The 14,322-nt window shown below is 45.6% G+C and overlaps 8 protein-coding genes across 8 annotated transcripts; 4 read left to right on the forward strand and 4 right to left on the reverse strand.

The window, feature by feature from the left end:
* Nucleotides 1–252: 252 nt before the first annotated feature.
* GLAREA_08240 (uncharacterized protein) lies at nucleotides 253–1,266 on the reverse strand (the record flags this gene model as incomplete). Its single annotated transcript, XM_008090285.1, has 3 exons — nucleotides 253–574; nucleotides 625–1,006; nucleotides 1,059–1,266. 3 exons carry the CDS (start codon nucleotides 1,264–1,266, stop codon nucleotides 253–255), a joined length of 912 nt encoding a protein of 303 aa, XP_008088476.1.
* A 354-nt stretch (nucleotides 1,267–1,620) lies between these two features.
* Nucleotides 1,621–2,394, forward strand: GLAREA_08241 (thiamine pyrophosphokinase, catalytic; the record flags this gene model as incomplete). The annotated part of the gene is made up of 1 exon (XM_008090286.1): nucleotides 1,621–2,394. The coding sequence occupies one exon, from the start codon at nucleotides 1,621–1,623 to the stop codon at nucleotides 2,392–2,394; it is 774 nt and encodes a 257-aa protein (XP_008088477.1).
* A 539-nt stretch (nucleotides 2,395–2,933) lies between these two features.
* Nucleotides 2,934–3,933, forward strand: GLAREA_08242 (uncharacterized protein; the record flags this gene model as incomplete). Its single annotated transcript, XM_008090287.1, has 2 exons — nucleotides 2,934–3,742; nucleotides 3,798–3,933. 2 exons carry the CDS (start codon nucleotides 2,934–2,936, stop codon nucleotides 3,931–3,933), a joined length of 945 nt encoding a protein of 314 aa, XP_008088478.1.
* Nucleotides 3,934–4,664: 731 nt separating this feature from the next.
* On the reverse strand, nucleotides 4,665–5,516 carry GLAREA_08243 (uncharacterized protein; the record flags this gene model as incomplete). The annotated part of the gene is made up of 1 exon (XM_008090288.1): nucleotides 4,665–5,516. One exon carries the CDS (start codon nucleotides 5,514–5,516, stop codon nucleotides 4,665–4,667), a length of 852 nt encoding a protein of 283 aa, XP_008088479.1.
* Nucleotides 5,517–6,423: 907 nt separating this feature from the next.
* Nucleotides 6,424–6,773, forward strand: GLAREA_08244 (uncharacterized protein; the record flags this gene model as incomplete). Its single annotated transcript, XM_008090289.1, has 3 exons — nucleotides 6,424–6,559; nucleotides 6,613–6,684; nucleotides 6,736–6,773. The coding sequence occupies 3 exons, from the start codon at nucleotides 6,424–6,426 to the stop codon at nucleotides 6,771–6,773; spliced, it is 246 nt and encodes an 81-aa protein (XP_008088480.1).
* An 843-nt stretch (nucleotides 6,774–7,616) lies between these two features.
* Nucleotides 7,617–8,292, forward strand: GLAREA_08245 (uncharacterized protein; the record flags this gene model as incomplete). The annotated part of the gene is made up of 3 exons (XM_008090290.1): nucleotides 7,617–7,985; nucleotides 8,048–8,108; nucleotides 8,162–8,292. 3 exons carry the CDS (start codon nucleotides 7,617–7,619, stop codon nucleotides 8,290–8,292), a joined length of 561 nt encoding a protein of 186 aa, XP_008088481.1.
* Nucleotides 8,293–8,796: 504 nt separating this feature from the next.
* Nucleotides 8,797–9,912, reverse strand: GLAREA_08246 (uncharacterized protein; the record flags this gene model as incomplete). The annotated part of the gene is made up of 1 exon (XM_008090291.1): nucleotides 8,797–9,912. The coding sequence occupies one exon, from the start codon at nucleotides 9,910–9,912 to the stop codon at nucleotides 8,797–8,799; it is 1,116 nt and encodes a 371-aa protein (XP_008088482.1).
* Nucleotides 9,913–10,593: 681 nt separating this feature from the next.
* Nucleotides 10,594–14,040, reverse strand: GLAREA_08247 (Cysteine proteinase; the record flags this gene model as incomplete). Its single annotated transcript, XM_008090292.1, has 1 exon — nucleotides 10,594–14,040. One exon carries the CDS (start codon nucleotides 14,038–14,040, stop codon nucleotides 10,594–10,596), a length of 3,447 nt encoding a protein of 1,148 aa, XP_008088483.1.
* Nucleotides 14,041–14,322: the final 282 nt, after the last annotated feature.

The following is a 14,322-nucleotide window of genomic DNA, read 5'->3' on the forward strand; positions in this document are numbered from 1 at the left end:
TTCGAGGGATTATATTATCTAACAGAGAAATAAGCACCGATAAAGGAAGAAGGTGGCTGATCAAACAATCTCCCAATTGTCAATAATGAGTTATGTTCATGCAGCGCTAGTGTGAAGATATGGTCATTCTGGTTTTCTCGGGTGTTTGAAAGGGCGATTTTGTATTTTGGTATGGTACATATTACGTATCTTCATGCCATTTCCAATTATAGTACATATACATCTTATACAATTAACGCAACCTGCTGGTGTTCATGAGGCATCATGCGCCGATTTTGGTACTAAATGACCTCCCTCATCGCCGCTCTTCGTTGCCTCAGCAGACTTAGTGTTGGTACTGTCTCGGTATGGCTCCGTGTTCTCAATGGACTCCTTCTTATTAACTTCCGTACCAACTTTAGGTGGCTCTTGTGATGGCTCGGCTTGAAGAGGCAGCGTTTCAGCTTGGGTCGATGCTTTCTCGGAATTAGAATCTTGTTGACGAGCCCGTAACTCCTGTTCGACTTCCTCTTCGTCATCCTCCAATTCGGCGCCGTATTCCTCGGGATGCGCTCGGAAACAGTCTTGCATACCCCTGAGATCCATTAGCTCGGCGCTGCCATCCAGAAGCATTCAAACACTGACTTGAACTTTTCTATGCATTCAACTCCTTTTGGCTCTTCAGTCGAATAGACAAAGCAGCTAAATGCAGCTCTGAATTCCTCTCCACAAGGACCATGCGCCATTCCTCCAAGACATGGGCAGTCCCAATTGATCTCTCCAGTTTCCGGGTTAAATGCTCCCTGCTGATCCGCTTCCTCTTCGAGTCCACCCAGCCCGCCTTCTTCGTGTTCTTCTTCTGCGGCTCCTTCTTGAGTAATTGCCCTCTCCGCATTTCTTCTCTGCTGTTCCTCCTCGGCTTGACGTTGCGCCTCTTTGTTTCTTTTCTCCTCGACAATGGCATCTATGGTTGGCTGCCTGGATTCCTGGACATGGTGTATTGACTCATCTAACTTCTGAATGGTAGCTGTGAAATCATTAGCAGTGCCTCTTGTAAGAGAATAGCATTCGCCACTAACATTCCGGCTCTTCCGCAAACAAGTTGCTTGTGTTATAATAGTACACTCCCCCAGCAGCTAACGCCCATCTCATAGCACTGCTCTTCCAGCTTCGCGACTTCTGGGACGGTGGTGCTGTGCTTAAAAATCGCCGCGACGAGGTATTTTGAAAGACTGTACGGGTTGGGGTGATGCGCCGGGGTGTGGCTCGGAGGGCTGTCTTGAACATAATGGGAAGCTTGGTGAAAGGATATCTACTCAGTAGCTGGCGTGTCGAACAAAGGAAAAGGTGGAACGAAGCTTTGAAGCTTGGGTTTGGCTCAAAATGTTTTGTAAGCGTCCTCGATTTATTTTGGAGAAGTCGAGAGCCAATCACGTGAAGCGATTACTTATCGATCAGACGACTTGAGCGACCTGGACCTGCTTCCTCCACACACTCAAGTACTTAAATGCGAATTCCTTACTTACCCTTCGGATTTCTGGTATTGAATTGAAGAACCTAACTGCAGTTTTCTCTTGTTATGGACAGCAAGCAGTGCCTACATTCATTGACGCAACTCTCGCACGGCCATCTTCTTCGACGATGAGCACATCCGATGACGTGGAGACAATATGGCATCCAGCTGATATTTTCTCAGATGAACCTGGCGAACACCAGAAATATGCGCTGATAGTTCTAAACCAACCTCTGAAACTTGACATTTCATTCTATCGCAAAATTTGGGCTAACTGCTCCGTACACATTGGCGCAGATGGAGGCGCCAACCGAGTACACGACCTGGTCAAGTCTGAACAGGAGCGTCTTCCCCTAGATCTTGTGATTGGCGATCTTGATTCTTTGACTTCCCAAGCGCGCAGTTTCTGGGAAGGCCAAGACGTTAAGGTGCTCCATGATCCAGATCAGTATTCGACAGATTTCACCAAGTCTGTCCAACATGTCTGGTCTACCGAGCAAACAGAGCCTATAAATATCGTGGTTCTGGGCGGTTTGGGTGGACGTGTCGATCAAGGAATATCCGTACTGCATCATCTATATATGTTCCAAAAGAGCTATGACTCCGGAAAGATGTTCCTCTTGTCAAGCGAGGGGATCACTTTCGTGTTGAAGTCGGGGAAGCACAAGATCAAATCTAGAGCCAGTTTCCGGGGAGTAACTTTGGGTGAAAATGTTGGCATTATTCCGCTCAAGGAGCCTTCAATCATTAGCACCAATGGCCTGGAATGGGACGTTACGAATTGGCAGACCGAGTTTGGCGGATCAATCAGTACAAGCAATCATGTAAAGGCTGATTGGGTATCGATTGAGACTACAAAGGATGTTTTGTTCACTATCGATTTCGCAACGTTGAGGGAATAAAGCCTAGGAGGTCATAATAAATTGTCAACCTTGAGTTGTGACGAATTGGAGATCCCATTCAGTCAATACTCCAGCCTGCCTAAATATGGATCAACAGTGCCCAGACAGTTCACCAAGTCGCCAGAGTCTGTAACACGCTCCGTTTATTCATGCCGGAGAGCTCTCTTGAATTCGCTAAGCGGGTTCTGATATTATTGTCCTCTTCACTGCTCTCATGAGGACGAAGTGACTTATGTCCTTCGGTCTTTCTTCTAGTCCCGGAGAAGTCCTGGCGAATAAATCTCTACTTTTCACAACATTAAGCCTTTCAGAATTTTTTTGGGTATCAAGTATGTTTTCAAGACTACACCGACTTGAGAACCCTCTTGTTCATTACCGCCCTTAATAGAGTGAATATCTTCTTCAGCCTGCCTAATCACCGCTCAGTCAGTATATAATGATGGCGAGCAAAATGTAACATGCCTTCGCATGTAAGAAGCATACATGACTTCTTTCCATCGTTGGTGGGTTATCGAGTATCAGCAACGGCCGCCCCAAAGATGTCTACAACTCTCAAAAGCATTTTCGAAACGCATAAGACGACCTCCAAAAAGAAATTGGTTACGAACAGAAGCGTCACCACTTTGAAAAGCACCACCACCGTCACCAAAACTGTTATAACAGAGCAGATCAAGACTGAAAGAACAGTATCTAAGCACAAAACTAGACACAGATCTACTGTGACGCCATCAAGACATGGCAGTGATTCGAAAGGCCACACAGATCCCCGACGCCACGACGCTGTTTCCGAAGACAAACGAGGAACACATCATCGTTCCCAGCTATCTAATAACTACGTACCTAGGATTCTTAGTGGCCGCCCAAAATGTATCCAGAATGCACCAATCATCCAGCCGCAAGGGATAAATACCGAACTATTTTCAAATAATAACAGACTTTGTGATCCTTATGAGATCTCTCCTCCATCTTACTCCGTCCAGAATTTGGCTCAGCAATCATCACAAAGTATACAACATGGTGCGATGTTCGTTGAAGGAGACAACCATCAAGCAATCCCCGGCCCAAATTTCGCCGCCAACCATGACTTCTACTCCGAGATAATAGAGCTGCCAAATAATGTTGTCTTATCATCCTCAGTTCACACCTCATTCAATCCTGGTTCTTCAGTCGGACATAGAAATCCTCCCCCACATCGTCATGAAGCAACCAGGTTGCAGCAGCTATCCTCAATTGGCCAGCAGCATTACCAACAATATCGCCCCGCAGAAAACCGACCAAAAAGCACATCGGGGTGGCATGGTCCCACCAATCAATTACCAAGCCACTCTGAGAGTTCCATTTTCAGTAAGTTGGCCTTTTCAAATTGTGAGAGACTTTCATCAACAGCAACTGATTGTCCTCAGCCTGCAGAACTGGAATAATTGTCGCAATGAGAGTAACGGATTTGGATTCAAGGAAGACGAAATTCTCTCTCTGAGCCAAGACGGAGCTCGTCTCGATCTTATGAACGGCTGTATGCCGCTCGCTCTACTAGAGTAGAAAGGCTGTCTATGAAAGAGTAATACAGAAGGCATCAGAATGGATAGCTTTGTATCTTTGTTTCCTCTATAAAGTTCTTGCTGTGTCACTTATAAACTCAGCCGAGATGCATTTCGTTCATGTGTGCTCGCACCGCGGTTACAGAATATTGAGTCTTGACTTCCCTCCACTGTACGTCGCCCTTTGATCCCATCATGTAAGTTACCATACTTTCCGAAGTTCTTTTAAACCTGTCAATAGAGGGTTTTTTCTACCAAACTCCTTGTTTACACCTTCTTCTGTAAGATCTTAACATACTGCCGTCCCAAGCACGGCTGTCAAATAGCCGAAGCGAATAAAAGGGGGGAATCTGGCACGGGAGGGTTAGATACCAACATCAACATCATGAGACCCATTGATTACACAAGTGACAATTATTTGGCAGAACTAGTTACACAATGGCGAAGGAAGATGTTTCACAGGAATAGATATGCAGATGACACTTGGAAGGGTTGATTCGTGGATGTACTAATTAAATGAGATATGCTGATTTAGACATTATTGCGTGGTTTTTATTCAAAGGGATGTGGAAATTGTGGTCATTTGCAAAGGCTTGACGGTTGTTTATTGTTAAAAGATGAGATGGTATATAAGATCCAACAAGCCAGGAGATCAAGCTGTGATCACTTGTCTAGAGCGTTGTAAATCTTAGACACAATATCATGATCTCCTAACCAGGACATTTCCATCATCTAATTTTCGTATGGGGGCGGAGCTTCCTCATTCCCCTCGTTTCCTTCGTTTGCTAAGCACTGCACAAAATGTGCCTCTTCCTGTTGGTCTTGACGCACAAGTTTGAGTGTTCTTCTCCATAAATTAATTGGAACAGGAACCCACTGTCCTAGATCATTGACGGCATGATCTTTGCGCGGTACCCCATAAGAAGATCTGTTGACCAATTCTGCTTGATTGTTGATCGCAAGATCAAGCCGAGCATTCCAAAACGTCAACCGCGTGTCGGCGTCTGGAAGAGATTCCATCCATCGGTTCACAAATCGAAGATAGCCCGCGCGACGGTAGAAGATATTTGGATTTGATACGATCTGACTTTGCGAGGCATACATGATGAAGCTTGATCTGAATGATGGTGTCACCAGTCTGAAATCGAAGTTGGCCATATCGGAATCCGTGATCCTGCGTACAAGATTCATAAAGGCCACAATGTTTTTGGTGTTGTTTTCGTAGCCATTGAGATAGCTGACATAACCTTGGATGTTGCGCTCAGTGGCAGCTTCATAATCTGGGTCTTGATGGTCAGGATCAAGGTGAGGTAAGATTGGTTCACCCTGACTCGCCACCCATTCGAAGTAAGAGTGTACGTGATCTCCTCCTTCTGTCATATGGTGGAATCCCACTGGAGATTTGTATGCCGCACACGAACGTGCCAGCAGAGCGTCTTGGGTCTGACGTCTGAGGGTAATCTCCGATTTATTGATGTTGCGACAGTGACCGCAGACCAGCACATTTTCTCTGTCACCATATCCTTGTGGACAGACCTGCTGACAGTTTCGACAGCGAGCTACTCGTTGGATTTGGCGTGACATTTGGAGGTGCTGTATTCTTGTTGGTAATGAGGTTTTGATACTGGTTGGCTAACAATTTTGATCTGGGCTGAAGGAGACGCCAAAACTGGACTGGAAATGGTGGTTGTATAAATGGACAACTTTAGGGGACATGAGTGGGAGGAGGAGAGAGAGAGCGAACAGCAATAGTTAATGATCAGGGTACTCACTGTTCTTTGTTGCTCATACTTAGCTGTGTTCCTGTTCCAGCCCTTCGCCCATTCAAATCGCAACCCTATTAGGCTGTTCTTGAACACCCAACAATTCAGTTTAACAAGAAAGGTAAAGGACATTATAGAACGCCTCAAGCAACAAATTGTAACCATCCTGAAGTTTGTCTCATTCTATGACTTCTCCTTATCTATTTCATTAGTGTATGCGTAATTTACAAGAATGAGAAAGTTACCTGTCCTATGATTGAAGTATAAACTGCCCATGTAAACAAAGCTGGAGTGTAAATGTCGCTGTTTCAAAGTCGAGTGACAAAGCACATAAGCGAAATGCTGCGTTGCTCTTTGACACAAAAAGCTTTGTTGGTCAGTGAATATGATGATCTTTTTAAGGTATGGACATAGAAAAAGTAGCGTGAAATTCGCAATTAGTGCTTATATATTTGGTGATTATAGAACTGATTTAGCTGATTAGATAGTGCTCTAGACAGGGAATGAGACTTTTATCTCCTTCCATTGTTCCTCTAGATCAGGTAAGTGTAACCGATCTATTGTGTTGTGAATGAACGTGTACTTAACAACAGGGTTGGCCACCTCGCTTAGCCACATCAATAGACAATCTGGCAATATCAATAGCATCGCCTTGATACCCACCCTACTAAACAGCAACTTCCTTATGAATCTTGGCCGACCATGATCAATGCTCTAGTCAACCCGATATGACGATAGCAACGATAAAAAACCGAAGCAGTGAAAGTACTGTGATTCTCAAGAAAAATAGTACAAATGATGGTGGCAAGAATTATACCCTTGCCGCTTTGGATAAGAAGAAAGCTGCGAAGATGAGCCAGGCGCGTAAGTTGAAGTCTGCAGTGTGCCAGATAATTTACAATGCTGATGTCGTATAGTTCGCAAAGTAAATAAGGTGTATAAGAAGCGCAAGGAAGACCAAAGTCCTGAAAAGAAAGTTATTGCTTGGTGTATGATCGCTCAGTCTCTACATGAAAATGATACACTGACTGAAGCATTAGTCAATACAACCAAACCTATTCGTCGCACCAAGAAATGAGAGATAAAAATACACCAACAAATCGAGGAGGTGAATCAAAGGTGAACCGATTCTTGAGTTGACAGAGTTGAAAGCATTCTTGAAACAACAATGAAGAGAGTCTGAGTTTCTATGAAGCTGGAATCAGATTTGATTCCATAAAGACTGGATGAAGCATTGATAGATATTGTCGATGCTGTTGATAAATATGGGGTTGACGATGAAAGCGGAACAAATAACCCAAGTGTCAGAATATACAATCCAAATGGCAAGATAAAAACAGAGCATAGTCTCGCATCCATCTGGTATGATTGCAGCTGAAGCATCTCTATTTCCTGTAATTCCGCTTTATGCTAATGATGAAAAGTGACCACCAAAATCACAACACAACAAACGGCGGCGAAGGACTTCACTGCAACGACTTTTGTTCCTATTTTGGAATTGCCTACCACATAGCTTGGTTGTTGCTATTGAAAAGGTCAAGTTCCATGAGACGAAAAACAACCGACGTGATTGTGGTCATTAGCCCAACCTAGTTCTGCATGGGACATCAATCCCGCACCCTTTATTAATTCCCTCATTTTGCAATTGAGTGAGCAGAGGTGACGCTAGAAAATTTCCAGAAACGCTTTGAGGTTGCTCCAGACTCCTCTATGAATTCTAGGTAAGCGGCAGTCGAAACAATCAGCGTGGCTGAAACGTACCTTCCTCACTTCATGAGATGGATTTGCCGGAATTGATCAGACACATTTCATCTTGCTCTGCCATCACTTCTTCTAATTTATCATCACCGCTCAGCAACAGAACTCAGTCACAAATTAAAGTCCAAGTGTTTAATTTCCCGCCCAGGAAATCACTTCCAAGATGCGAAGAGTCAATTATCCATCATCATTGTATACCCTCAGGTCTGACGAACGACCGACCGAAGAGCAGCAGTTACAGAAACAAGTCACTGCAGCAAAACCCTGTGAAAGCCAACCGTCTGAACACCCGAATTTTAGCTACGAGCATACTAGTTACCAGCATACTAAATACGATCATACGGGTTATCAGCACACTAGTTACGAACATTCTAGTTACCAGCATTCTGGCCCCCAAAAGTCTGAGACTCCATCGTCTGAGACCCAATCTTCTGCAACCCAGCCGTCGGATAAACAACCGTTCAGCGATAATAGTTCCTCACAAAAGCCCTTGGCTCCATACACCATAACCAGAAGGGGTACCAATTCTCAGGTATACCAATTTAATCATTCAAATCCATTCTAGTTTACGGCATAAGCTAATAGACTGACCAGGGCAATCGATACGACAATCGCGTCACTGCCGATGGACCTGCGTATCACTATTCTAACCGCGGTAAGTTGCAACGTGCTTCATGAGCTCGAACATATGCTCATACAGTTACTTAGATGGCTCATACTACTACGCCAATGGGGATAAATCGACTTACTACAATGATGGCCAAGGTGGATCTATTTATACTGCTCCAAACGGGAAGGTCTACCAGAAGCAGAATGACGTGAATGAATCTGGTTCGTGACGGAACATGAAGCTGTTATTAGATCAAAGGATTCATTTGGTCGTTTGACATGGAGAAAGGGAAGCGTTTTCAGCAGTTTGAGATGTGTAAATGACACAGTTAGCGATAAATCGAATGTATGCACTGGCCCTGTGAGTGTATTTGATGGTAAGCTTTTATCCTATAGGGTCTTCTTGTAAGTCATGTCTGAAAAGTTGTATTGATCAGTTGTGTATATTTTAGATCCATCTATGATACAGACCCGTGAAATGCCCGCCTATAACACCATCCAAAAACTTGACCTTTTGTCTTCCCAAACGATCTCATATAAATACAATAACCAAAAATCAACCCTCCAATGCGTCAACCATTGCGCCATCCCAAAACATTCCAAGCTCTAAAGTAATAATGACGGCCCAAATGAAGCTGATAAGAATAAACCCAAGCATTCCCTGTATCCAACCCTTGTTTTCTCCAAAATGACCTTTCATCGATCTTTAAACTGTTTGATCTACCCAAACAAAATTAGATCTCCATCATCTCTGAACTCCTCTCATCGCGCCGCAAGCCGGCAGAGCGACAAAACTCATTCACAATCCCATCCATCTCTTGTCGAGGAATGATATTCATAGCCACGAACGCCGGATCTCGTGTTTCCTCAAACTTGTCCCAGACAGATTCTCGATTGGGATCGAAAGATTGATAGTTCCGGTTGACATGATTCCGGAATTGCTTGTCCAAGGGCGACAGACCTCCACCGATGTCGCGCCACCTCGTGATACATGCTGCCTGAATATTTTCGGCCGGGGTGTGATACTCGACAGAGTAGTCGGTATGGCAGTAGAAGCACTTGTTGGTGACTCCAGGGCCATTGACATGTACCTCGGGGTCCGATCCGGGTAATTGGCCTCCTTGTACGAAGCCAATTGCGTCCGACCGTGTATCCCATATTAATGATATATGGGGACAGATATTTAGCTTGTAATAGATGTGACGGCGGAATGGTCGAGCTGACGATTTCACAAGTACTACTTGCGCCCGAATAATCATAGAACCCTGAGTTATCTTCGGTACGATTGTAAGGTGGTGGAGATAATTTTGACCAATACAATACCAAGTAGACTGGTGAGAGATACTTCTCAGGAGGTCGGTGTAACCGACGCTTTGTGAGTAACACTTCATAGCCATCTGAAAGATGGTGAAGGTGAAATTCCCGTGGAGATATTGATCATTAGCCCCGCAGGGAGATTCGACGCGGTCGGAATCATGTCCCATACGTCGGGCCTCTGAGATTGAATGATACTTGTGGCAGTGGTAGCAGGCAATATGGTCGGGCTTTTCCCGCGCCAGTAGCGTGAGAAGCTCGAAGGCGTGAGAGCGTTCTTTGAGCTGCTTGTAGTGTTGAGAACCCAATGTGAAATGCATCGGCCGACAGGAGAGAGCGAGGACTTGTTTAGACGCAGGTGGAAGATGTTTGTTTATCTCGAGTATGAGATCAACTGGAACATTCTTGAGTACTGAGGACTCAAGCGCGGAAGGGCGAAGTTTGGTATCATGACTTTGACTGGTGCTGGGTTCGTCCGCGGGTTTGGTTAAGCGTGCTGTCTCCATCAGCTTGACAAGCTGTGTAGAGTCGTCCATTTGGATAGCGAACGAGTTGTCGAATAATGATAAGGTGAAGTTATTTTGAGCTCGTGTGAATGACAGAAGTTGTAGTAAGAATAGCGAAGGAGAAATTGAGACTTCAGCGAGGGTGAGGAAGTGTAAGTGAAGACGACACGTTTGTGAACAAGAAAAAGAGAAGAGAGAAGATGGTGGCTAAGGAAAGCAATAAATAGTTGCATGAGAATCGTTATCACAAGCAAGAAGACCCACTCTTAGACCAAATCGATCTATTATGATATCAAAATCGACTTAATTTACACCTAAATGATTCACATACTAACTCGTAAGAATGTAACGCGCGCTGGCTTCACTTTAGCGGCTCGTTGAACTCTGCCTAGTAGTCAACTTCTGCGTCATAATTGAGGTTTCCGCATAATCCTATAGCAGAAGCTCCGGCACCACGCACGTAAATGTGCTTTTTTGCTTAATTTAATTGCAAAAACACTGGCAAGTGGTCATAAAGGAAATTTTTTATGACATAGATTGAGGCTAAGTGGAGATCAACCAGCATATTCGAAGCTGGACAATAGAATCTCCAAGAAGCACATGATGAAAGAAAGAAGGAATTACACGTCCGACTAAGATGAATGAGGAACCCGCCTTAACCATGATATCAGAAGGGACGCAGCAAGTCGATTGAGAATCTAATGATGCTTATCAAAACTCATCGTCTTCGTCGCCCTCCTGCTCAAAATAATGCGAAGTCAATGCCGTTGCGCTTTTCTTCGCAGCGTGTCTTTTCGGAGTTTTGCGAGGTGCGGCCCGGCTTGCGGACTCTATCGGTGGTTTAGTCGCTCTTTTGGCGGGTGTCCTCTTTGCTAGTTTCTTTGGTGGCTCTTGGTCGTCGGAACGCCCATCTCCCTCTGGCTCGGAAAGTGACGAACTTTCTCCTTCATTGCTGAGGTTTGCTCCAGATACCTGTTTCTTTACAGGTTTCGATGTCGAGGACCCTGGGATTTTTGGACGCCTAGATAGAATGGGAGTGGCAGAGGACGGTGTAGGTAGTTGATTTGATTTCCTCGACGAGCCAGCCACAGGTCGACCACGTTTCTTGGCTCCTACTTTCTTAACTTCTGGCAAAGGTGTGTCTGAATCAGATCTACCATCCATCTTTTCATCTCTCTGAACCTCAGCCTGAACTGGGGCCCTGCTGGCGGAGTCTAGGGAATGAGGTGTAGCATATGCTTCACTGTTCAATTCAGCAGGGTCTTCTGGCTCGTCAACAAAGAAGCCGCCTCCACCGGTGCTCTCATCAGGATTCTGGGAACCCGGGAAGAACCGTAATGATGATTGGTCAACCTCTTCCTCGTGATGTCCCTCTGGGAAAAAGCCACCAGCAAGATCCTCCTCTCGATGTACCATTGATTCCCGGTTCTTTTCAATCGCTTTATCTTCCGCGGCGGTTGTTTTTCTGTTGGTCCACGGGTTGATCTCGTCTACTTCGTGGCCCCCATCTTCACCATGTACTGCCACGAAGTCCTTGATGAGCCTTAGCCCTCTTACCATGCGTGCCCACATGCCAATCGCAACCCTCTTGCGCTTTTCGTTCTCCTTCCTTTGCCTTTCGTCTTCATATATTCTCCATTCTTTCATGACAGCCTCTTCGTGTTCTTCGGCAACTACAACACCAGTGACAACTGGAATTGCGGCTCCATGCCCAAATTCAAAATCAGTAACGGCTTCTCCGAAACTAATTCCGAGGCGTTTACATATTGTAACAGTGCCTTTGAAAGGAAGGTGTACAGCACCTTGAGGAAGCATGCTATCCACAAAAAGATCGAAATTTCCGTATTTGTTGGTCGGAATATGGCCATTTTCAATGGGTGGTGAGACTATCCACTCGGTTTGTTCTAAGCTGTACAAACCTTGAAGAGGTTTGGCGCCAGTTTCTTGTTCCTGCTCCTTCAGCTGCCGCTTACGATTGATCGTGGCTGCCCTGTACGGCACGCTTTTCAAAGGCTCTACACCAATGATAGGAATTCTGCCCTCCTTATGCCAGGTTTCTTCGCTCTTACATTTCACAACATCTTTTCTAAGAAAAACTCTCTCCTCAGAATCCTCGACACCTTTCTTCTTGGTTGTAAACATCTTCACATGCTTGGCACCAGGAAGCAAAGCCTCCTCTCGCTTAAGGTGACGCTCAAGCACGAATTCTGGGGAGCTCTTGTAGTATTGTATGGTTTCTTTTCCCTCCTGAACAACTCGCCTCTCCGGTTTTGCTGGTTGTAGAATGGTGGCGTCCTCATGGTGGTCTACTTCTGTAAGCGGATGGTTCTTGGAGCCGCGGCTATATCCCGACATAACAATCTTGAACCAATCCTTATGTTCGTAATGTTTAATCTTCCCATTACGATCATGGATTGGAATTTTCTCTGGTGGTAACCGATATCCCTTAGTTCTACCAGGCCATTTTTTCCACTTTAGATATCTTGTTGTAACATCCTTTGCAGTGCCATCGGATGAATGGCCTACGACGTACGAGGTTATGTGTCTTGATCTCTCAGATTTATTAGGGGGAAGAAATCGCTCGTACTGTTCCTGGCTTGTCGCGTGGAGGCGTAGTACAATTGCATCGACGGGAAGGTACTCGTTTGTCACAGGAGAGAGTACTTCAGACCAATAGTTTGGCGTGACAAGATCTCTGTCGTACGGTAGTGAGGGTTTTGTGGACTTCTTAGCCGGTGTGACATCCACAACAGATTCTTCATCACTCTCTAAGGACGACAATTCGGAGCTCGACAGATCAATTGGCGCACCCTTGTCACCACGGAGGCTATGGCGCGTAGTTTTAGGCGTTTCCTTCTTAGTGTTCTTTACTCGTGCTGGTGCCTTTGTTTTTGGTTTCGTGAGTTTCACTTCTGTCTGCTCCTCTTCGCTAGCATCAGAGTTGTCGCTGTGACCAGAATCATCACCCTTTTGACGCTGTTTTCCCGGCTTTTTCAATTGTCGAGCGTTCTTTTCCGAAGCTTCCTCATATTTACCCCATCCAAATCCCACAGGTTGCAAATTAGCTACAAGACGTGTATCAAGTCCAATGGCTCTAAGTAAAGCCGTGAATAGCTGAGCACCAACGTCACGACTTCCTTCCATCTTACTTGCACACACGCGAAACTGTTCAATGCCCACTATCTTCTCTCCATATCGTTCGGGATCGTGCTGCACTTTCTCGAAGCTTTTCGTCACTTCGTCCAAAGTCTGAAGTGGCATATAACCCAATTTGCGTAGAGCAGGTGCAGTGATTCGGAATCTCTGCTTCCAAAAAGCCACCAGCACTTCTACAAGCTTAAAGAGAGGATCTCCGCCACTGATGTCCACAGCACCTGCTTCTAGCATTGCGGCAGGTTGTCCCCAGTCACGTTGACTTCTTGGGTTTGCTTCCTTACCTCTAGGCGTCTTAGCCTTTCCCTTCCCCTTTTCCACTTCCTTTCCTTTTCCTTTGCCCTTGATCTGTGCTTCTGGTCCATCCTGGTCGTTCCACGATAATCCACTTCGACGCCTCCATTTCTCGATTTCCCTCTCGACTCCAGGTGATAGATGTTTCAACAATATTCCATGCAGCTCCTTGTCGCAAGCCCATGCGTTGCGGATCGCATTATGGAACATAAGAAACTGAACATGCACCTGATGTGTATTGATTCGGATTTGACGTTCAATTTTTGTCGGTCCCTTTTTTGTGCCCAACGGGTTGGTAAGGGAGATTCGCGTATCTCTTGTCAACGTCAATTCGAGGTCACCGGAAGGGGCAGGCCCAGCTTGTGTAGGCGCGGTGTACGTCTCTACATCTTCAAACTCGATCTCGTCGTCCTCGTCGCCGGATCCATCGTTTATACTCTTTTGCTGGACGCCAGGAACATTTTCGAACTCGTCTTCTGAGGAAAGGGATGAAAGCGAGCCTTCGTCGTCTGTAGCTACCAGCTTGTCAAGGATTGCTTTTTGGTCTTCTACCGTTCGTCTTTTTCCAGTACCAGCATCTAGGTCATCAAATAAGGTGGGTTTGCGTGCTGCTGGAGTCGCAGGTTTCGATTTGCCAACGGCAGGACGCTTCGACGGTCCAGCCTCGGGGGATGGCGAACGCAAGTGTTTGCGCGGCAGAAATGGAGGCATGTTTACACCCGGGGTCAATCTGGCTTCCAAAAGCGACGAAGCATGTTGTTCTTCGTTACTGCGACCCCTCGAAGTTGGCGAATCTAACGCTTGTAGACGCGACCCCCGAATTCGGGAGTTCGTGTTGTGAATTGGTCAGACCCTTGCGAAAGATTTCTCGAACTCATGAGGTCACTGATCGTGCCTGACATTCCGTGCAGGTGTGAGCAAGGATGGCACGGCTGCATCGAGTTTAATATGTTGACGCTCGGACAATAATCCCAGTGGGTCTACTATTTCGTA

Source organism: Glarea lozoyensis (genome assembly GCF_000409485.1).
Source record: "Glarea lozoyensis ATCC 20868 chromosome Unknown GLAREA9, whole genome shotgun sequence".
Classification (NCBI taxonomy): domain Eukaryota; kingdom Fungi; phylum Ascomycota; class Leotiomycetes; order Helotiales; family Helotiaceae; genus Glarea; species Glarea lozoyensis.